At 24.0% G+C, this 24,122-nt stretch overlaps 9 protein-coding genes across 9 annotated transcripts; 3 read left to right on the forward strand and 6 right to left on the reverse strand.

Moving 5' to 3' along the window:
* Window positions 1-304: 304 nt before the first annotated feature.
* Window positions 305-2,875, forward strand: AAJ76_3100020143 (patatin-like phospholipase domain containing protein 6; the record flags this gene model as incomplete). The annotated part of the gene is made up of 1 exon (XM_024475143.1): window positions 305-2,875. One exon carries the CDS (start codon window positions 305-307, stop codon window positions 2,873-2,875), a length of 2,571 nt encoding a protein of 856 aa, XP_024330871.1.
* Window positions 2,876-3,003: 128 nt separating this feature from the next.
* On the reverse strand, window positions 3,004-4,023 carry AAJ76_3100023861 (sister chromatid cohesion 1 protein 3; the record flags this gene model as incomplete). Its single annotated transcript, XM_024475144.1, has 1 exon — window positions 3,004-4,023. The coding sequence occupies one exon, from the start codon at window positions 4,021-4,023 to the stop codon at window positions 3,004-3,006; it is 1,020 nt and encodes a 339-aa protein (XP_024330872.1).
* Window positions 4,024-4,200: 177 nt separating this feature from the next.
* Window positions 4,201-5,859, forward strand: AAJ76_3100024039 (hypothetical protein; the record flags this gene model as incomplete). Its single annotated transcript, XM_024475145.1, has 1 exon — window positions 4,201-5,859. The coding sequence occupies one exon, from the start codon at window positions 4,201-4,203 to the stop codon at window positions 5,857-5,859; it is 1,659 nt and encodes a 552-aa protein (XP_024330873.1).
* A 4,874-nt stretch (window positions 5,860-10,733) lies between these two features.
* On the reverse strand, window positions 10,734-11,498 carry AAJ76_3100031336 (hypothetical protein; the record flags this gene model as incomplete). Its single annotated transcript, XM_024475146.1, has 1 exon — window positions 10,734-11,498. The coding sequence occupies one exon, from the start codon at window positions 11,496-11,498 to the stop codon at window positions 10,734-10,736; it is 765 nt and encodes a 254-aa protein (XP_024330874.1).
* A 4,012-nt stretch (window positions 11,499-15,510) lies between these two features.
* AAJ76_3100035588 (hypothetical protein) lies at window positions 15,511-15,750 on the reverse strand (the record flags this gene model as incomplete). Its single annotated transcript, XM_024475147.1, has 1 exon — window positions 15,511-15,750. The coding sequence occupies one exon, from the start codon at window positions 15,748-15,750 to the stop codon at window positions 15,511-15,513; it is 240 nt and encodes a 79-aa protein (XP_024330875.1).
* A 1,037-nt stretch (window positions 15,751-16,787) lies between these two features.
* AAJ76_3100037390 (hypothetical protein) lies at window positions 16,788-17,552 on the reverse strand (the record flags this gene model as incomplete). Its single annotated transcript, XM_024475148.1, has 1 exon — window positions 16,788-17,552. The coding sequence occupies one exon, from the start codon at window positions 17,550-17,552 to the stop codon at window positions 16,788-16,790; it is 765 nt and encodes a 254-aa protein (XP_024330876.1).
* A 636-nt stretch (window positions 17,553-18,188) lies between these two features.
* AAJ76_3100038027 (hypothetical protein) lies at window positions 18,189-18,353 on the forward strand (the record flags this gene model as incomplete). The annotated part of the gene is made up of 1 exon (XM_024475149.1): window positions 18,189-18,353. One exon carries the CDS (start codon window positions 18,189-18,191, stop codon window positions 18,351-18,353), a length of 165 nt encoding a protein of 54 aa, XP_024330877.1.
* Window positions 18,354-21,487: 3,134 nt separating this feature from the next.
* AAJ76_3100041466 (hypothetical protein) lies at window positions 21,488-21,628 on the reverse strand (the record flags this gene model as incomplete). The annotated part of the gene is made up of 1 exon (XM_024475151.1): window positions 21,488-21,628. The coding sequence occupies one exon, from the start codon at window positions 21,626-21,628 to the stop codon at window positions 21,488-21,490; it is 141 nt and encodes a 46-aa protein (XP_024330878.1).
* A 1,253-nt stretch (window positions 21,629-22,881) lies between these two features.
* Window positions 22,882-23,019, reverse strand: AAJ76_3100042857 (hypothetical protein; the record flags this gene model as incomplete). The annotated part of the gene is made up of 1 exon (XM_024475152.1): window positions 22,882-23,019. One exon carries the CDS (start codon window positions 23,017-23,019, stop codon window positions 22,882-22,884), a length of 138 nt encoding a protein of 45 aa, XP_024330879.1.
* Window positions 23,020-24,122: the final 1,103 nt, after the last annotated feature.

Here is a 24,122-nt window from a genome sequence, read left to right on the forward strand (position 1 = left end):
TTTCTAAATTAAAAAACCTAATCTTTTTATTTGATAAAATCTTAACTGCATTTATTTTTTTAAAATCTATTTTGTATTTATTTTTTGAACATTTAGACAAATGAAACCTTAAGCTTTTATCACAGTGTAAAGTAAAATTTTTAGAAATAAAATGAATTTGATTGATTTGCTATTATGATTTTAAAAAGAATTTTTTAGTATTACTTTAAACTATAAAATATGTTATTAATCTTATCTGCCAATAAGTTGTTTAATGCTTTTAATTAGGAAATCATTTTAACAAAAATTTCTTTAAATACCCTTAATGTTTTTGTATATTTTTATATTTATTGTTACATCTATTCTCATTTTGAAAAGAATTATAACCAAAAGAAAAAAGCATACATACACACATAAAGATCATTTTACAACGAAAGAATCTTTAAAGTACATCCAGCCAACTGAAAATGTGCCTTATTTGAAGTATACAAAAGATTTAAAGTATGATATTATAAAACTTAATACAGGTGAGACTATAAATAAAAGTGAAATGTTTTTTATTGAAAAAGGGTCAGTTATAATCACACATGAAGAAAAGTTTGTTTGTAAAAAACAACAAAATGATTTTTATTTTTATGCATTAGATTTTTTTGGTATAAATAAAGAAAATGTGCATATTATTGCAAATGAACCGTGTGTTATTTGGAAAATCGACAAATCTAAAATCAACACATTTGTATTACTTACTAGTATAAAAAAGAAAGTCATTGATGTCTTGGTTGAACAATTTGATTATCCAGATCTATTTATAGAAAATGAGTTAGAGCTTAATAAGCTGTTTTTTACCGACAAAGTAAATCGAAAATTTCAATTACAACATTTTATGCTTAATATTTTGAACTTTAAGAAAAATTTTTCTATGTACACAAAAGTTTTGAGCTATACCAATAATGAAGTGATTAAGAAAAAAGAAATATACATGGAAAATTTATTTTTAATTGAAGAGGGAACAATACACCTGAAATACAATGATAAAGTATTTTATTGCAGGGAAGGAAACATATTTGGATATTTTAGTTTATTTTTTAATTGCTACCGAAAAATTGAAATTAAGTGTGAAGAACCAGTTATTCTAAAAGCAATAAGCTATGAATATCTTATAAGGAGTGGTCTTGATCTACAAAATTTTAGGCTAGAATATTTAAAAAATTTTTGTACTATAATACATTATATTGATTTATGTACAGATTGGCGAATTTTTAGAATTAATGATACTATTGCTAATTCAGAATTTTGTCAAACAGAAGCTTTTAAAAAGATTATTTATCTTAATGAAGGATCCTTGCAAAAAAAGGATAATACTCTTATTGTCAAGCGGCTTAGTGATATTATTTACATAGATGAATATATAATACGACATATGTTACACTTTGATATAAATTTTTATAAGAAATTACATAAAAAAACAGGAATCTCTAAAAATAATAAAATTGTTAGTGTTTTACCAAACAACAATGATACAAATATTCGTTTATTTAGTAAAAGACTCAAAGCTTCGATTGGTAAAGATTGTCTTCTTTTAGACAAAAAAGATTTTTTTCTTAGTTTTGATATTTCTGAAGAATTGCGGGTAAGTGAATTTTTAAACAGACTTTCAAGAACCCATAGTTTAATTTTAATTAATGTAGAAAATAAGTTTAGCCGCTTAGCTAAGTTCTTACATGAATTCAGTGATGTAGTCTTAGTTGTTGGATATGGATGGGATATAAATTTTAATACTACATTTTATAATGATAAAAATTCAGAGACTGATAAAAATTTTTATACTAATGTCGAATTTGTTAAATTATACGAGCAAAAACCAACACAAAAAAGCAAACCCCGAAATGACAATAATTTAAATTGTCTTAAAATACATAACATATTAAGTCCAAATAAAACAATACTGTTTTCTTCAAAAGACTATGATAGATTAAGCAGGTATCTTATGAATAAAAGAATAGGTCTTGTATTAAGTGGTGGAGGAGCAAGGGGCATTGCACATATTGGAGTAATTCAGGCATTAGAAGAAGAGAATATTCCAATTGATATAATTGGTGGAAGTAGTATGGGGGCATTTATAGGCGCATTATATTGTAAAGAATGTGATAATGGTTTTGTTTTTTTAAAAGCCAAACAATTTTGTTCTAGAGCCAATTCTCTTCTGAGAGTTTTTCTCGATTTAACATTTCCTTTAATGTCTTTATTTAGGGGAGAAACGTTAAACAATGGATTAAAAAAGATTTTTAAAAATGATTTAATACAAAATTTATGGATTGAATATTTTTGTGTAACTACAAACCTGTTTACCAACGAAGAAGAAGTACATATTTCTGGACTTGCTTGGAAATTTATTAGAGCTAGTATGGGTTTATGTGGCTATGTTCCACCCATCATTGATTCTAAAGGATATCTTGTTGATGGTGGGTATCTTAATAATGTTCCGGCAGATATAATGCTAAATATGAATGTTAGCAAAATTATTGCCGTTGATGTTGGAACCATTGAAGAAAATGATTATGACGAACATGAAGAATGTTTTAATGGATTTGTTGGTTTAATACATAAATTTTTTGATGTTCGTAAATATATAACAATGCAAGAAATTCAATACAGACTGTCATTTTTAACATCTGAAAAAAAGCTTAAAGCACTAGAAAAGAACAATCAAGTATTTGTGATGAGACCCGAGCTAGAGGATATTCACACGATGGATTTTAAAAAATTTGATAAAATTGTAGCAACGGGATATTCTTCTGCTAAAAAAATTTTGAAAGAATGGAAATCAAATGGAATATTTGATACGCACTTTAATCAGAATAAAAATAAACTTCGAAGGCGCAGATATTCTGTATAATTATAAAGCGTAACTTGAAATACAATTAATTTTATGAAAAGAAAGTACAAATGAAAAAAACAGATTTATATTTATGTGAACCAAATAATTTTAGGATTATAGAACAGGAAAATACATTTAATTTATTGTTAGTAAATTTTCGATATTAATATATCTGAACTTGGCGAGTCTTGAAATGCTTCTAAAACATTTTTACTTAATAAGTCAAGTAATTCATGAAACATTATTGCCTTATGTCTATTTGTTCCAAATACAATTTCAGAAAAAAAACATTTTTCGCCTACTAGATCGCATAAATCTAACTTGTAACTCGAAGAGAATATTATGTTGTCTGATAACTCATTATATTTTTTTCCATTTTCTGTTTCAATCTTACTGCTAAAATTCAAAGTTTCAAGGTACATGTCATCATTATTATATTTATAAAATACCTCAGACATTGTATCACTTATAATTTGTGAGGGTACATTTGAAGTTGTAATATTTCTTTGTATTTCTAATGAATCTTTATAAGTACAGCGATCAACATAAGAAAATATCGGATAAGTCTTTACATCGATAAATTTGTATACGGAATGTGATTTTCTAAATCTTTTTTCTTTATTTCTGGGTTCCAATTCTATTTCTGTATCTTCAATATTAAAATTTAATTTTTTTGATAACTTAATTGAAAAATCTAATGTATCACAATTATAGCTTTGTAGATATGGAATTAAAGACATTTCACTATTATCCGTCATACACATATTGTCTTTAATAGCAATTTCTTGTTTGGGTTTTATATTTGCACTACATAATCCACCATCATATAAATCTTCGACATCAGAACTACTAGAGTCATTAATAAAATGTTTCTTAATATTTCTTTTTTTATCAAGGCGAACTTTAAGTAAATTGAGCAATCCTGTTACTTCATGTTCGTAATATTTAATTTTTAATAAGTAAAGTTTAGACACGCCTTTTAAAATATATCCATACAGCCTTAATGCAAATGTTTGATCTAAAACATTTATCAATGCATTTTTAATATTTAGTTTTAAAATATCTTTTCTATTAATACGTCTAATGTTATTAGTCGTGGATAAATAATAAATCAATGAAATGTCCGTTTTAGCCTGCATCGATAATATTTCTTTTGCATAAAACATTAAGTTTTATAAGCTTTTTTGCATAAAAGCATTTTAAAGTTTGTTGTATTTTATTAACAAATTAATTAAATTTATATAAAATAAAAATCATGCATAAATAATTGGTTAACCACAAATTTTAGTGATAACATTTGAAACAAAAATTTATGCTATTTAACAAAGAAAAATTACTAAGACATGACCAATGTAACAAAAAATCATACTTTAAGTGAAGACATTTACATTGGCTATGATACTTATATAGTAGAATATTGTTTTGAACTTTTAAGATTTAGAAATAGAATACCCTTTGTGGCACATAGAATGCGCAATCCCGAGCAAGAATTGATGCAGATTCTTCGTAAAAATAATATAGTAGATGAAAATTATAGTTTGTATTCAAATTTACAGTCTCAAGATGTAGCAGTATTATCTGATATATTTTATCTACTAAAAATACCTAAAAGATTTTTAGAATTTTTAGAAGATTATATTTCTAATATATCTTTCCCATATAAGTTTAGTGACATTAAAATATTAAGGATCTATAAGAATATTATAGAAAAATATAATTTTACAGAGAATAATCAAATTTATTGTAAAATATTAGCAGATAATCGCAAATGTGATTGTGTTACAGCAGCTAGAAATTCGATTAGTGATAAATTTATTAATTTAGACACAAAAAGTCTTATTCAGGTATTAGATTCAGTAAGTACTAAAGATAAATACAATGTTTTAAATTTACTTTTAATCAAAAATTTTGATAGATCCATATTAAAAACAGATACAATTTATGAAAAAAATTTTCTAGTTTATTTAGCTTACTTTTTAAGTAAAAATGATTTAAGTATAAAAATGATGAGATATCAACCTAAAGTTCTTATTAATCATAATATTTATTTAGATTATATATTAACATTATCTTCCGAAGAAAACAAAAAGCTTATAGATCTTTCTAATCTATTTAAATATCTTAAAAGAAAAAATATACACATTACTTATTTTTTACTTCTTCACAATTTAAGTAGATCTGTATTTATTCTTAGGAGTGAGTTAATTAAATATCCTGTTATAGAAATAATATTAGATTTCCTGTCTGATAATACTAACCATAAATTTGATATAAATACTTATATTGAGATTAATAAAGAGAAATATAGTATTGATTACAATTATATTTATAAAGATTTAGAGACTGATTATATAACAGTATTATTAAACATTCTAACAAATCTATTACTTGAATTTGGAAATTATCGTGCAGTTTTTAAATCTTTAAACGGGTCACATGTATTAGAAAGATATTTAGATAAATACACACTTGAAGTATTAAGATTGTATAAAAATTATTTGTATGACAATGATATTGAAAGTAAAAAAGATTTCTTGCAGCGTGGAGATATTTGGTTTAAAAATTTTTTTAACAAGTACGATGAACAGATATATGAAGTATTGTTTAATTTGATACGAAATATATTTTGTGATAAATTAATTATTGGTGATTATTTAACAGACACTTTATTTCTACATTTAAAAGAAAATAATACCACACAAATACTTTTACATCTTTTGTATGCAATAGGAAATGTTTGTGCATATGACATCCAATTTAGAGATAAAGTTTTAAATAATAACAGTGTATTAGAAAGATTAAAAGACCTTTTTATAATCAGTGAATTACAGCTACCTTTAGTTTGGATTATAATAAATTTAAGTTGGAAGGATGAGGGGTATAAAGAACGCGTTTTAAAATTAAATTCTGAAGGATTTAAAGACATAATATTGCAATTATCACGAACCAGTGGAGTATTGCTTGATAAAATACAGACAGCAATAGAAAACTTATCACAATGATATTTTTATTGAGATAGTTGTATTTTAATGTGACAAATAAAAATTAGTAAATTAAACATTTCTTTTACCCTTGGTTGTACAGATCTATTTCACACATTCCTCTATGTCAAGATTAATATTATAAAAGCCAAAGATTATTAACTTCTATACTCTTTTTAAATTAATTATCAAAAATCTAAAAAAGATAATTATAATATTTAAATTTATTAAAATAAAAATGGCAAATATATTATTGTATCTAAAGCATAAAGGAAAAATCTACAGATAACTTATGCAAAAAATCTACAGATAACTTATGTGACATATTAAAACATATTCTTACATAAAGAAAATTTTGTATTTAAATAACATTTTAATGTTATTAATAAATTAAGTTTAATACTATTATTTTAAAAATAATATTTAACATAAATACCTGTATATCTTTTAACAATATTAAAATAAACCATAGGTTTATTTATAACCTGCATCAGTAAAGAATATACAGTAGCAAAATTTAAAAATTAAATTTCTTTTTTTCTAAATTAATCCAAATGTTTTAATTCATTTATAACTAACATTTTATGTTTGTTTTAAATACATTTTTAAGTGTATTGTAATTTTTAAATATTAAAAAACTATGTAATTTTATAAAAAAAATAAATTTTTAAAAACTTGTATGATCTCTTCGTCTAAGTATTGCTTCATATCTTTTTTTCCTAATTTATAAACAACTTTTGACACAGTTTTTTGAGTATCTTTTTCCATTTTTCTACTACAGCAAGTTCTAATTCTTAAATATTTTTACACAAAATTTTTCTTTTAAACATACCACAGTTTCTCAATTGCATTTAAGTGAGGAGATTATAATGGCCAATCAATTGCTATTATGTTATTTAATTTAAAAACTTCCTTTTTAAGCTTTTTATCAACACCCTATAAAAAAAGTTTTTACTAATATATTCAGTACTTTTAAAAATTATCATTAAGAATTATAACGTGTTAATTATTTCTATTTTACTTTAATTATGTGGATATCTCTAACATCTTTCTCAAAAAAATATCCACACTACAACTAAAACACCATCATGCTTAAGAGAAGATTTTAAATTTTTCATATGATACCACAAACCATCTTTTCGGTAGTAATTAACTGTTTGAATGAATCAAATAATGATATTTTAGATTTATCATTCCATATAATACTTTTAAAGTAATTTTTCTCTTTGTAACACCCTTTCGTTGCAAGTCTTCATCTATTTTGATTTTTTGTTTATAAAAAATAGTTTAAAGACTCTTTCCTGCATTACCAACCCAAATAAATTAATTTTTAACAAAAGTCATAATATTTTCCTTTTTGACTTAGTATAATTTTTCCGCTAGTTAGGTTGCTCCTTTTATAAATTTTTTTTGTTAAGAACAGCAAATTATTATCATTTAATAAAAATTCTACGGGAACGATATACATAGTTCAAACAACTGTTTTTTATAATAATCTTTATTATTCTAGAGACATGAAAAAGATATAAATTAAGTTTTTCTGCAACTTCTTCTAGTTCTTTTTGACTTTATATTCAACTAAATATCTAAGCGTAATCAAAAAACGTTTTCTCCTTTAAAATAAAGGGTATAAAATTTTTTAGTTTACTATTTTGGAAAAAAACGTTGAAATTTAATTATTTGTTTCTAAATAAAAATATTTGAATTTTATTAAATTACAAATAAAAATATTCTTACTCATTTATTTTAAAAATTTAAATTTCAAGGATACATTTTTATATCGTAAAGTAGTCTTTTGAAAATGTAAAAAGATTGCTTAGTTTTTGGTTAAAAATATTAGAATATTACTGCAATCAAGATATAATTTTTAAATTTACATTAATTCTACAGGGTCGTCAACTAAGCTTCCAAAATATAATCTTTCATCGCATTGTTTCTTTTTTTTCGACCTTCTCCTCCTTATTTCAGGCCTGCTCTAAAATTTCGAGTGGGTAACCATTAGTATGCTTTTTAAGATTATTTTATGAACTTTTGTTTGTATTTATATCAAAATTTTTACTTAAACAGTGATTTATTAATAAAAGAAATTCTTAATTTTTTATCTTTAAGTGATTATCGCTCTCGGTTAACATTCTTTAAATCACTCTTAATTTTTTTCCTGCGCCTATACAGTTCCTAGTTTTCTCATTGTCGGCAAAACGTTTTAAATTTTACCTAAACAAAATATCAAAGTCATTAATTTCTGTTAGACAGTAGCAATTTTAAAAAACTTCTTAAACCTTCTCTTGGTAATTTGTAAAAGATAACTTTAATTTCGATTTAACATATTTTAAGAAAATTTTTTCTTAAGCAATGCCATAAGCTGTGTTGCAATACTTTTTATTGAGTTTTTCCATGCCCTTCTCGTGAATAATTATTATTTATTTTTAGTAGCCAAAAAGATTGCACTTTTAATTATAAGGTGCTTAAATGACTAGAATAAGCATTAAAATTTTTTTAAATATTAAAAATTAACAATCTATTTTAATGTAGAATGAAACCATAAACATTAAATATGGTTTTTTCATAATGACTAATTATAGGTGAATTACATATTTAAATAGTTCGTACGTAAAGACACAAATAAAATTTCACAATTTCAGAGATTTTTTAAATGTAACTATTTAAGAAAACAGAAAATAAATATGCAATTTTATACTGACTCGTTAGAAACTTCCAAGAAAATAAATATATATATAATATATAATTAATTTTTTTATTAATTAATTTTTATAGGAGTTGCGTTAATTTGTCGATTACTTTAAGCGCACACAAATTTTCAAATAAATATACATCACAAATATTTATATTACTAAATTCTCAGCTAATTTTTAAAAACAATTAAATAAATAGCAGGTTAAAAACCATTTTAATCTTTACGAACAATTTTTTATACTAAGGTCTAAGATTAAAAGCGTATTTTATAGTAATAACTTTTTATCTTAAAGAATAAACTATAAGATTTTATACAATTACAAATGTTAAAGAGAACGTCCAATAGACAGATTGAGGGAGTACAACTTTATTTTTTAACACCTTTTCTTTATCTCTTTTTTGTGCATTTTGTAATATTAAAAATATATTTAAATGCAAGAATATTAAATTTTATTTATTTAATAAAAGTTGAATCATCTTTCAAATCTATCATTAATATGTTGTCCTAAGAACATAAATAAATTAAGATAAAAGTAAATTGTATTATATTTCTATTTCTGGCTGGTATTGTTCTTTTAATTGTAAACCAAAAGCCTTTAATTGTATAAGTATGAAAATTCCTATTAGTATTTTAAAAATTCTTATTATAATTCGCCGTAAGATGTTTGTACTTAAAATCATTTGCACTTTCATATATTTTTCCAACAATTAGTATAAATAATACTTCCTTTTTTACATATAATTAAATTAAGATGTGAAGAGTAGCCTTATAGCGTTTTCTAACTGGTAAAAAACTACTTTTAAAATGTGTTCTTTTTACCATACTCAAAATTTCATTATCACGACTCTATATTATTCATTATACTTACGCTTGCCAAATTTACTTTTATTGATCTAAGATTAAATCTTTTCGACTAATAAATCTATTGGTACAAAATGACCCAACTCTGATAATTTTCTAATCGACTGTTTACTTAAAGCCGTCAGCCTCATGCTATTTAAAAAACGTAAGTGTTTTACGAAGATAACACAACGACTTCAAAAACTTGCAAAAGTGCTAATTTGGTTCAAAACAAAAAATTAAAATTTCGACATCTTCTCTGAGTGCATATAATTAAATTTTTAACTGACAAAATAATACTAAAGTTATTAAAACATAAAGGACAAAATATCTTAACTATTCATTTTTGTTTTCTTCTCTACAATATACTTTACATCATAAAAATTTTCGTGCTAATCTTCATTTGAGACGCCAAAAAGAATTTAAAAAAACGATAATCTTTAATTGCGTTTATTACTACACGGTTTCCAATTACAAATTTCAGAATATTTTGTTGCGAGTTTTCATAATTACAATTTTACAAAACTTTAATCATTAAATTTCATATTGTTTTTTTTTAAATTTTAAATTAAAATTTACATGCATTGTTTTATAAATATTGAATTTTAAAGATATATTGTATAATGTTCTTTTACTATATATAACATGTTTACAACGATATTTTTATTTAACAACTCTGATAAAAAAAAGAGGAGAAAGTTTTAAAAATCGACTATGTTTACGATAATATTCAAAATTAGTCAAAGAAATCATAATTAAAAAACCAATAAAAAATTAAGAATAATTTAAATTCAGGCAGTATTTACTTGCGTATGGATAGTAAATTTGAATATGTCAAACAATTATGAAATTATTTTTATGTTTGACTTTTGACTGTTTATATATGTTCTAACAATAAACACAGGTTCAATTCCAACAACTGATATTTAGAAATAGGCTGTTGATTGATAAAATTTACCGATTTGCCCAAGTGTGTACAAAAGGTTTATAAATACATTTTTTATAAAAGTTAAACGCCAAATTATATTGTTATGATACCCCGAAGCACATGTAAAATTTTATCGGTGCATTTGACCGCCTGAAACGTTTCTAATATGAAACAGGACAAATAGGTCATTAATGAAACGTTTATTTCGTAGATAACTTTTTTAGGAGATTTTATCTGTTGAATATGAACACTAGAAATTACAATCATAATACTACTATTAAAAGGAACACTGCTAATACTACTGCTACTAATAAACAATTTACTACTAAACAAAACTTTATCAAAATTATTGAAACGTACCTTAGAACGGGTTACGTCAATTGCATAAAAAACATAACTTAATACAATAAACTAATAAAATCATAAATATTTTTAATGTAGATAGTGAATAAACCCAACATACTTTCCTTCAAAAAGAGCTGTATCTCCACTAAAATGATAAACGTTTAGAAAGCTATTTTTGATCTTTTCACTACATTCGAAAATAAGATCATCATTTTGATTTAAAAAACTATTTAAATCCTCATCACTAATTTTTGGATCATCTTTAATATAAAAACATATTGCCAGTTTAGTAAGAGCCAGTATAGGTTGATCCTCATAATGTTTTAATTCATTACATGCATCACGAAATTTTATTAAATTCTTTTTTTTATTAGAAATACTGTCATAAGGATTAATATAAGACCAGTTCCCGTATTCTTCATGAATTTTAATAGCTGAATTAAGTTTATCAATACATTTCCAGTTATTTTTTCTACAATTAATCATTCTAAATAACATTCTTAAAATTGGCAAATCTTCTGTTTCTATTAATTTGCCATTTGCTAGAAATATAAATTCAGTGACAAATTTATCAAAAATAACACTTGCAATGTTATGAGCTTTTTTTTTTAAGATTTTTTTTTCATTATAATCTCCTGTACTAATATATCTTGAAAGGTGGTAAGATTCCCATTTTTTAATTATTTCTCCTTCAATCATATAATCAATAACTTTTGTCATTTGTAAACCTTCTATGCCTTCATCTAAGTCTAAATCAAACAAATTGAAGTATTTTGATATTTCATTAGAATAAAAAGCAGCTTGTAATTCAAATCCTAGCACGTTTATGAAAAGAAATGCAATGATTTTCATATAACAGGGGTAAAAAGTTATTTAAATAGAAGAAGAAATAAAATTTAATTTGTAAAAATGTGATCAAAATAATAAAAAGTTGATAAGAATTTTTTAAAAATTTTTCTTTTTAAGCGTTCTTTAGTAAAAAATCAATCGAAGAATATTTTTTAATATTTTTATTATACTTAAAAATTTAATCAACTTAACAAATATAAAAATTTTTAACAAAATTATTTTAAAAATGTGTAATATTTTTAGATTACAAACAATATTTGAGAAATTACCAATTATGGAAGTTTTTAAATTTGATTAAAAACTCCTTTTTAAATTGTTTATTCTAATATTTTGTATTCTAACTGCTCTCCTTTACATAACTTCTTAGGTTTACATTTATTTTTAATTAGGTTAAAAATATGCATTAAAATAAATAAAGACAAGTTTTTTTGCAAAAATTTACAGAAAAGGAAAAAAATTATATTTTATGATGTATTGTTATATTAAACAAAAACTTAAAATTTGCAAAGATAATAACAAAAATAATAATTAAATTTTGCAATATTAAAATTATAAATTAAAGCGTATGAGAATCATTTCAAACAGTATATACCACATATTAACTACATTAGTAAATTTAAAGGATATAAAAATAGATTTTTTTTGTTGATGGTAATCTTACATCAACCTTCAAAAAATTAGTTTAAAATTATTATAAAATATTAACAAAATTCTTTTAAGAAGATTTTAAAGATTATTGCAGAAAATAGACAAAATGCTTTAAAAAAATAAAAGAATTATAATAAAGCTATTTATTTAAAATTAATACTTAAAATTATTTACTGATAGGAAAGGTTTTCCGATTTAGCACATTTTCATAATTGTAAAAAAAATAAATTGCCTTTTTAAAAGTTTTTTAATTATGAAGTTGTAATTAAAGCGTTTAGTTACAACATACTTGTGTATTTAATCCCTAATGTTACTACATATAATGATAGTATGCATTTATGTTTGCGCAATTAGACATTTTACATAACTATAGATTAAACTTTAAATTTAAGTATAAAAATACGTTATAATGTTGTTACTTATAAAACCATAAGATTGATGTAAACCGTTACAATAAAATATTTTATATAAATGGCGTAAGTAGATGTTAAATAACATATTTAGCTTGTTAAGTAAAAATTTAAACCTTTTGAACAAAAATTAAAATAAAAGAAAATGTAAAAGTGTTAATGAAATATTATATAATATTCTGTACCGTAGAATCCTTAGATCTTTTTCCTGTGGTTAGGTAGTACTCAATAAAAATTTTAATAAAATTTTTTTAGTAGATCATAATTCCTTTTAATTTAAAACAACTTTTTTGACACTGCAAAAAATTTTTTATTATACTTTTTGGGCGAAAAAATAAATTAAATTTCTTAACATGTGGTATTGATACATCACGATTACAAAATAGTAAAAAGTATATCCTGTAATTTATGTTGTTACTAAAAGTATGAATAAAGAAAACATGGGTTTATTTAAAATAACATTACAAATGTAAGCATGTTAACCATTTCATAATAATGATTTGTGAGATATTTGTCATGAAGAGTAGCATCCGAAAATGTATGTTTAGGCGATTTAAACCATTATAAAAAAAAACTATTATTTAGAACTCGAAGTAAGTGTAAGAAGGAACGCGTTTTAATTGATAGAAAATCTTTTTGTAATTTAAAATTAACTTGAAAAAGAATGTGAGATTCTATTCTTGTTTATATAAACATTAAAGTTTAGCTATAATTTTTTTATAAGCGTTTGTAAAGCTACATATCAAAAGCTTTTTATTAATAGATAATAAGATTATAAGAAACTAGAAATCAGTAGCCAAATATCATTGTTGAAATTGATAAGTTTAATTGAGGAACCGTAAGTATCATTATGGTCAACATATAGAATGTATACGGGTTTTATAAATGATTTAAAGAATATTAAGGAAAGTAGTTCACATTAGATTAAATAATAGCAAATCTGAGAATTGTATAGTCGATATGAATCAGGACGCCTGTCATATTCTTTTGCTATGCCAGTAATATGAAGTTTTACATTTTGATTGTGAAAATTTTTCACAAACAATATAAAAAAAACTAAAAAAAATTATTTTTATAAAACAATTAAGTTGTTTTCTTTTTTATTTAGAAATTAAAACTCTACCATAATTTGGCAAGCTTAAAGTCACTAGCCTTTCATCACTACCATCTACTTGGTCAATGACACCTTGCCTTCTATAATCACAAAAAATACTTTCCGCGGGTTTTCTTTAATACTATTGATTGAATGTATGCTTCTATCCTAATAAAAATTTCAAATCGTTTCTTATGACTCTTATAATAGTATGTTACCTTTTAAAGAAAACCAATAAAATACATATTTAAAAGACTTTAATAAAAAATGTGAAATAATGAAAAAGTTTATAGCACAAGAAGAGGCATGAGCTTAAAAAAACAATATGAATGTAGTTTTGAGATAAAAATTTATAATAATACAACTTTAACTGTTATGGACGGTATTTTAAAGACAAGTCTTGTCCAGTGGGCACAGCAATGTCAAAAAATAAACTATATTTGTCGTAGGTCCAGATCTAGATTGGAAACTATGTGATGTTTTTTCTCAAATTTTACCTTTGTTAATTCTAAGAAACTGGGACTTAAAGCTATTCACCTATCAGAACAAAACGCTTGTTTCACTAAAAATATAAATAGCATAATTTTTATTGAAAACATGAGCTCCGAACTAAATTATTTTGAGAGGTTTGTCAAATCTGACAATATTTTATATATTGATGACAAAAACGTAACTTAAACTAAATAATTTTCTTTTATATCTAAAGAGCAGTTATCTAATTGTTAAGCTCTTTGAACTGAAGCATATTGTGGTATACTTAATAATGTATTGTTTATTATTAAATAAATAATGTTGTTTTTGCTTGTTGTATTTACAATAGAAATTATAAATACATACAACTTGTTTCAAAGAAAACGAACATAAATTTTCTGGTATAAATTGATCAATAAATTTACCTGGTTTTTTGAGTTTATATAAAAAAATTATTTAGAGAGCTTAATTTTTTATATTTTTTTTTAATATTGTAAAAAGTTTAGTTTTCTGTTTTTTATAAAAAAGTGTTCCAAAAAAGAACTACATTTAAAAACTTAATACCGTGTGTAAAGATCCGAAGCTTCATAGCATTTTATAGCTCTTTTTTAAAATTTAACGCTAGTTTTTGACAAGTTTCTACTGTTATTAAATTCAACACACTTGTAAAGCAGCTTTTTACTCTTCCTTAGTTTTTATAAAAAATTTAGAAAATTTCTGTTTTTAATGACACAAAGTGTTTTTATTGGGTTTTATCTGGAGATTTTTGTGGCCAAGAAAGCAACTAGATTCTTTTTTCGATACATCAGTCTTGGCAAGTCTTGATGTATGTTTCGGATCAAACTTGTTGAAAATAAATGTTTGTATTCCCATTTACTTGGCTAACGAACGTAGATTGTTAGCCAAAATATTCACATATGCTACAAAATTCATAATACTATCTTAAAAAACCAGTTTCTTTATTCCATGGTATGAGAAATATTTTCACACTATTACAGAGTCTCCTTCGTATTTAATTGTAGCAACAATATTTTTGAAGAAAAACCTGTACACGGCTTTCTTAAAGTAGAAACTCTATTATCAATTTCAATAAGATTAAATTTACTTTCATCGGAAAAAGTTACGGTCTTTATAGTTTCATCAGACGTGTATATAATTTTTTCAAAATTTTCTTTCCTTGCTAAAATATTTTTTTTTGATAGGACAGGCCTTTTGTTGTCAGGTATATATCAAAACCATAATAATTAAGTGTTATTTTATAGTTAAATAAGATCTTTTCTTTTTTAAAACCTAACTAGTAACTATCTCAAAGAAGTTTAAGGTTTTTTAATATTTATAGCAAAAATAGTATTAATATCTTCCTTTAAAAGAGTCTTTGGCCTTACATTTCCTTTTAAATGCACAAGTAGTCTAATTCTTTGTACTTAGAAAAGAGTCTTAATACAGTGCTCTTAGACACACCAATTTGTTCGACTATTTTGCCCTGTGTTATTTTTTGGCCATGTAAGCAAACAATTTTTAATCTATGCTCAGCCGTAAGTTGTATCGGGAAATAAAAAAAATTAAAAAATAAATAAGATTTGAAGGAAAAATTTACAGAACATTTTCTAATTTCTTTAAACACAATAGTCATATTTTGAAATATTTTTTTTATAAAAAACAGAAAATCACACTTTTTACATCAGTTGAGAAAAATAAAATAAACAAGGCTCTTTAAACAATTTTTTAGAATAAACCGATTGAATTAGATAATTATTTTAATCAGTTTATACTGTTAAATTTATGTTTCGTTTTTTTTGAAACAAGCCCTATTTTGATCTTCAGAGATAAGAAATATGAAACACACCGGAACTGACAGATATTAGAGACCAGGGTAAGAAAGTGTTCAAGACTGTAAATCATCATGTAAATAAAAAAAATTGCATAAAATATTTTAGAAACGTATTTTAACTCTAAGCATGTCATAAATTTATAAAGTAAGTACAAAAGAGAGGGTCTTTGCGAGCAAAAAAAATAAAAATTTTTTAAAGATATCAATGCCAAGGAGACATTTAACGCTTTTTTTTAAAAAAAATCCGCTTGAATTACTAAAAATATTAGAATTAACTTAAATTAAATTATTTTAAAGATTTTTTTATCTTTGCTATAAAACTTTTAAATAAATAACACAATTTTAAATATGTAAAAATTTTGTATAAATTCTGTCTCTTTTTAACTTTAAGTTTTGTTTTTTAGGTTTAACAAATTTTTTAAAAGACAAGCAAAAATGCGTTGTTTATTGCTTCTTTTTCAAAAAAAATTATTTATTAAACCGATATTATATTTATAGAAAAAAAAAATCAAAAAACACCCAATAAAGTTATTTTAAAATCATTTATTTAATAAATTTCTTAGAAAATCACTCTAAGTTTAGCATCTAACTTAAATGCGCAAATAACTTATTTTAACTTTTTAAATTTTCAAATTCGTGACATTTACATTACTGTTATCTACAAAAAGACTGTAAATTGCTTTGATTGTATTTTTCAAATTAAATTTCTTATTTTTGCACAATTGTTATTGTAAAATCTTTTCAATTTAATAGATAAACTTTACATTAGTTAACAACAAGTTGTATGCATAATCAACATTAAAATTTATACAATAGACTAATAAAATCGTAAATGATTTTTAATGTAGATAGTGAATAAACCCAACATACTTTCCTTCAAATATAACCATGTCTCCACTAAAAGATTTAACATTTTGTAGGGCTTCTTTGATCTCTTTACTACATTCAAAAATAAGACCATCATCTTGTTGTAAAAAATTATCTAAATCTTCATCACTAACTTTTGGATCATCTTTAATATAAAAAAATATTGCTTGTTTAGTAAGAGCTAGTATAGGTTGATCCTCATAATGTTTTAATTCATTACATGCATTGCGAAATTTAATAAAATCCTCTCTTTTTAGAACAGGACACGTGTGAGATTCAGAACAATCCCAATTATCACAATTTTTATAAATTTTAATTTGTTCATTTAGTGTATTAATACATTTCCAAGTATTTTTCTTACATCTAATAATTCTAAATAACATTTTTAAAATTGGCAAATCTTCTTCTATCACTAGCCTGCCATTTACTAGAAATATAATTTTAGTGACTAGTTTTGTAAATGTAGCACTTGCAATATTGTGAGCTTGTTTCATTAAAGATTCTTTTTCAGTATTATCCCCTGAACTATAATACTTTGAATGCCGGTAAGGTTCCCACATTTTGATCATGCCCTTTCCACACATAAAATCAACAATTTCTTTCATTTTTGAACATTCTATGCCCTCATTTAAATCTAAATCAAATAAATTGATGTATTTTAAGAATACATCAGAATAAAAAGCTGCTTGTAGTTTAAATCCTAACACGTTTATAAAAAGAAATGTAATGATTTTCATATAGCGAGGGTAAAAAGTTATTTAAATAGAAAAAAAAATAAAATTTAATTTGTAAAATGTGATCAAAATACAAAAAAGTTGATAAGAATTTCGGAAAATTTCTATGTATAAGTAATTTTAAACACCAAATTAATTAAAAAATATATTAAAATACTTTAATTATACCTGAAAAATGATTTAATTAAATTTTACGGATATAAAATTTAAAACTAGATTTGTAAAATAGTGACATTGTTTATGAAGTTACCAGCTATAGAAGTCACTGAATATGATAAAACTTTTAAATTTAATTATTTAAGAAAAAATCAAGAGAAGAAGATTAAGCAGCAAATTAAATAAAAAGTTACAAAAGGTTAAGCTGAGGATTTAATAATATTAATAACTATGATTTTTCTACAATTTAAAAAGTTGGTGCTTGAAAAAATCTGACGAACTAATCAATGAACAATTAAATTTTTTTAATTTAGAAAATCGACAACAATTGCACAATTTTTTTATATCCAAAAAAAAAAAATTATTTTTTACCCTTATTTTTAAATTTGATAGTGTTAAAACAAAACAAAGTTAGCTAAACAATAAATTTTTTTATATGATAAAAGTAAATTGAAATTGATTTTAAATAATATTTCTTTTGTTATGACATTACTTTATTTAAATATTAAAAACATTAATTTGTGTAGGATAGAAATAAAAGAAAATCTTGGTAAAAGATTTTTTTATGTTAGGACTAAATTTTTACTGAAACATTTTTCATTTTATTTTAAACTGATTTTATCGCTGTCTTTACATTACGAAATTTAAAAATACGAGTAAAAAATATTTTTTGTTATATACAAAATTGTGCAGTAATTAGTAATTATTACCAATTAGAACTTTGCACCTAATAGTTGACAGAGCTTTTGCTATCTCAAAAATTAAATTTTTTAGTCCTTTTATAATTTATTAAGTGCTGCAAAAAAAAACAAGCTTAACCAAATGAATTACGTAAAGTTGTTTAAATTATTTTTGGCTTAAAACAATGTGGCAATATTGGGAGAGAGCTGGCCAGTGCCCAGAAATTTTTCTATGACACTTATTTTTTGATGCAAAAAAAACTGGTTAACAATAAAATAGCTTTATCGAATGCTTCTTGTGACTGATTTATATTAGATAAATTCAGGTTACTGAGGTTCTTATTGTGTATTGATACGTAGTTATTTTTCAATTAACAATTATAATTGAAAAATCTTAAAATACTTTTATTTATAGTAAAAATTTTAAAAACGTTTTTTTATAAAGGAGAGAAAAATTCGGGTGGTAATTTATACCACAAACAGCTAAAAATTTAATTAAAAAACAATTTTTATAAATTTTCTTGAATTAAGTTACTTAAAATACTTTTTAATTCTCTAAATTTTATTGTAGTTTTATTTATACAAAAACGATTGATTTTTATACAAATTTTTACTTAACATTCATATTTTATTTTGTATGATACAAAATTTTAAATATTAACAATTTTAAAAACGGTAAAAGATTTAATTTTACTAGAAAATAAAAAGGTGAATTTTGCAAATAAAATATCTTTTCAAGTTATTGGAGTTGACAGATAATATGTTAATTGCCAAAAAAACTTCTTTTATAATTAGTGGTGACCAATTGCACACACTATTGTAATGTTTAACAACATTTTTGGGTTGAGCATCAAGTATGTAAACCATTCTTTAAAACTATTGATCATTTGTTGGCAGAAGAATTATATTCTTTAACTATTATAAACTGTGTTAATCTAAACATCGATGTATAAAATTTGTGCAGATGCATCATGCTATCATTGTATAAATGTATTTTTTCTTCGCATTTAATTAATTTTCATTCTAAAATAGTCTTTTTAAATTCTTCTAATACGATTTGTGATCTTCTTCCTTATGTGGCATTTCATAAATAAGAAGTAAGATTTTAAATTCTGGAATAGTTAATATTTTATCAGTTATTAGGTGCATTAACCAGTTTGTTCAAATCATTTTATAGAGTGTAAATATCGTGAAAGACAATTTTTATGAATATAAGCGCCATGGTACGACTAGCACATAATTACTTTGTTAAATTTTATCTGTTTACGGAGTTTTTTTTCTTAAGAGAAGTAGTTATTAAACCATTTAAATCTTATACATTTAGTTTCAGTATTTTTATTTAATATATTAAATATTTTACTTACACACAAAATTATTATTTATATCACGACTGTTTGTATTTTTGTTATCTCAAATATATATTTTGAATAGCTATAGATTATGCATTAAAAAGTGACCCAATTAAATATTTAAAAATATTACATTACTTTTAAACAACGTAAATTAATATAAACAACCCGTCAAATTAAATATAATTTCCATAAATGGCTAAAGTAAACGTTTAAATTGTGGTGCTCCTACATGTCAAACTTATTAGTTTGGAAGTTTTAACGGTATATCCGATAACTTTTATAACAAGGATTTTGAAAATTAACATTTTGAATTTAACTTATCTTTATTGGACTTGTTTTTTAAAAAATAAAATGACATAAACATTCATATTTTTGCTTTTAAAATAAAATTTTTTGTAATTAAAATACAAAAGTCTAAATAAAGGAGAGCTTAGAAATGTTAGTAAAATACTATATAATAATAGTGCTTAAATAATAAGGGAGATAATAAAATAATAGTATATAACATCTTAGCACTAGATGATTAGTTTTATCAAACAAATTAAATATCCAAATTCCTTTTAAATCCCTATGTCTTTTCTTGACAAATATACCTATCAACCATTCTTGGTCTTGATATTATATAAAAATCATATAAACATACTTCTACCATCTCACTCAAGTCTAAAAATCTTCATACACTATATTTATTACATATAACCAAATCCTCTTTCTTCAACACATCAGCTTACTGATGCTTTTTAATTGTTCACTATACCAACTTTCTAATCTATTCGCAAAAACTCCTGAGTGCTACTTTTAGCCATAGCAATATCAGTTTTACAAAATGATGCTTGTAACAGTATATATTTTATTTCTTCATCAAAGCTTTAGTTGTATTTCTCAATTGCTTCATAAATTTTATTCTCAAATCTTAGCTTTTTTTCCAGTATACTTTCTCTTACTGTTCAAATAATTATCCCATTGCTTTAATTTAACATAATGATAACTTTTCTGTGTATAAATTTATTTTTCTAACCAATTAGACCTTTGAACAGCATAAAAATCTTTAGCATTATCTGTTACTATTCTTGAGATATTTCCTTTTTAACATAATTCCCCTGAAATATTTACAATCTATTATGCTTGTTTACCCGCCAAAATTTTGCCATATAGCCTTCAGTTAAAATATCTACTACAACTACTTTTTCTTTCCTAAATTCTATTAAATTCATTCCATCTTTCTTTAAAATCTTGTTATACTAATAAAATTACCGCCGTTACCAATTTTTCAATTGTATTTTTGAAACGTCTAACATCTTTTTAGAATCTCCCATATGTTAAATTTTATTTCTACCATTATTATTTTTTTCTTAACTCATAACAGATAGTATTATTATTTCTATGACATAAAATAACGTGAAAATCGGAAGTTAATCTTTACGCTCATCTTCCTGGCGAATTTCTCACTTCATTCCGCTATCAAACATCTAAACCTTCTTCTTATCGTAAACAACTTGACATTTTAATTCATTTTTTTTTTAATTTGTTTGTTCCTTCTAAAATCTATCATCTTTTCACAATGTCTTTTTCATACATGTAAAATCTGTTCAAATTATCATTTACAAAAATATTTCTTGTTTTTTATAACTAATTTTAAAATTAAATTCTTGTATTTTTCTGCTCATCGATTTATTCGTATATTCTCAAAGTCTGTTTTATTCCTGATTTCTACAGGAGCTTTATGATCAGTTTATAATATCAAATCCTTTTACTCCAAGCTCATATTCAATTTTTTGATCCTCCAGAATACCATACACATTTCTTTCTTTAGTATTCTATCTGGCTTTTGTGATATACATTTCTTTAGGCCCACTATACTAACAATTATTCTGCTGTAATAATACTGCATCCATGCCCATGTTGCTTGCGTCAACTCTGTGTAGAAATCTTTCTGCAATTTGCTTAGCTCCTTAAAGACTTTTTTGCGTTTTTATATTCTTTATCCATTTTGAGCATCTCAATTTCTACCTTTTTTTCAAATTTTTGTCGAAGGTATGTTCTTCTAGGCATAATTTTTAACAAAGTCTCTGAACCATCCTGGTAGTTCTAAAATCTTCTGACCTCTAAAACACTCATTAGGTACCGAGAATTCTAAAGCTTAATTCTCGTTAATTTTTAATGGTACAATATAAATGTCGTTAAAAGTCACCGCCATTGATCACATTTCTTTCTTACAAAATATATCTTATAAAAGTTTAATTTCATATTGTTTTTTGAAATCTCTTTAAAGCTTTTTATATTATTCTATTGTGTTCTTAAAAGCTCTTCGGTAAAATATTATATTCTTTATGTAAGTTCCGAAGTCTTTACTTTTTATGCCTTTTAATATGTTGTTTATAACTCTTAGCAAAATCCGGGGATATTTCATGTACCACATTACCATTAAATTCGTAAACATTTTCTTTGAATAAAAATTTCGTCTTATGTTTATCTTGCTAAATTGTTTTAATATTGTGAAATGTCGACTTCAAGTCTAACACGGACATTACTCTAGTTCACAAGGTGGCCATAACCACATCTCTTATATTGACCAATTTATTTTATTGTTGTAGACTATAACTACTTTAATTATTGATGTTGCTATTTTATTCATTAAATTGTTTTAAAATAATTTTTAGCTGTTAATAAGATCTATCACAATAAAAATATTTTAATTCTCTACGCCGAGGAATCCTATTATACGCAGCTAAAACGTTTTTGCTATGTCTATCACGGCCCGCATCAATCGTTAATTCCTCTCTCCTTATTCTTCCTTTCCTCTATCTCTTTAACTTTAAGCATCAACTATTTTTTAAATTATTAAATCTTGGTCATTTCCTAAATTCCTAATAATCAAAATTTTTTAGTCTCTACTTAATCTATAAAAACTCTTTTTTCCTGTTTTCTGCCTCACTCTGTTCTAACTCCATATAAAACAAAAAATCGTTATTTCTTTGAACAAATTTAAAGCCTTTTTGCTACAGCCATAACTTAACAACTCAACCTTTCTTCGTCTTTATATTAGTACCCAAAATATTTGTGTGTTAATAAAAAAATAGAATACAACATAAAATAATAATTACAAAATGTAATTAATATATTCCGTTATGTATATTTATATAATTAACGAAATATAAAAAAACAAAATGTGAATCTTCTTAAAATCATACTTATATCTTTTGTATCGGGTCGTATAGGCCCCTCGTTTTGGAAGATAAAAATAATTAAAATATATGGCGCTATTCCATCTTTCTTCCCCATAATTTTTTTAAAACCAAAATGTTTATTTTGAAGATTATTGGTTAAAAGAAATAAAATTTAAATAATTTTTATAATGCAGTTCTAAGTATCTTATTATTGCTATATTAAATGTTTTACTTTCTACACTGCCATTTATTTAAAAAAATAAATTCTTTCTTTATTTATGCCACCAATTTTTCTATAAGCATGCTTAAGATGAAACTACGAGTTTTAATCTGGTTTACTACTTCATGGCAAGATCCAAAACCAGCTACTGCACCGGGCTAAGATGGATAACCATCAGTAACAATGATAGATACGAGTATAACACGTTCTTCAAACATTTCTAGTATAGTGGAAAAATACTGTTAGAAACAAGTTTTAAAACAAAATTCCTACAGTTCCCTTCCTTCACTCTTACTACTAGCCATTGTACGTTGACTTTGTTGTCTAAGGTACTCAATGGATTAGATATTAACTACCCATTATAAATAGTAGTTTTGTCAAACTGCATCCTAATACCTTTTCCGCCTATTTTAATCACTTCTAATTCTTGTTCGTAAATTACTTTCAAAATTAAATTTTTGATTTTAATATAGGTAAGTCTTTTAATAATCATAGAAATCAATGGCCTGCGTTAGAGTATAATCATATACTCAGGAATACATCCCTCTTAGAATTTTTACAAACTCTATGTTGAGGGTGGAAGGCCATTTTCTCTTTTTATTAAGGCTGGCCCTGGATCTGCATGCCTTAGAAAAGCATATGTAAGCATGCACGTCTACATACGTGGCAGCCATCATGATTCTCATCCTGATATCACATTTCGCAAAATTTTTTTCATTTTTTTTAGATTATATTTTAAAAAAAAATCTAAATCTTAGAATTCTCTAGTAATATAATATCATTGAATTTAAAGCAAAAAAATTTTTAAGATTTTCCATAATAAAGGGTAAAAAATAATTTTTTTGTTACCTTTACTTCATCTTTCCACTCCTCCTTTGAATAGCTACGTTCACTTTTTAAAAATTTGTACGTAATTATTAGAAGGGAGAGTGGAAAGATGTTGTAGCGCCAAAAGCATTATAGAAAAGGAAAACGGCGTTTATGGGGACTAAATAGAT

Source organism: Vairimorpha ceranae (genome assembly GCF_000988165.1).
Source record: "Vairimorpha ceranae strain PA08 1199 chromosome Unknown NODE_31, whole genome shotgun sequence".
Taxonomy (NCBI): Eukaryota; Fungi; Microsporidia; family Nosematidae; genus Vairimorpha; species Vairimorpha ceranae.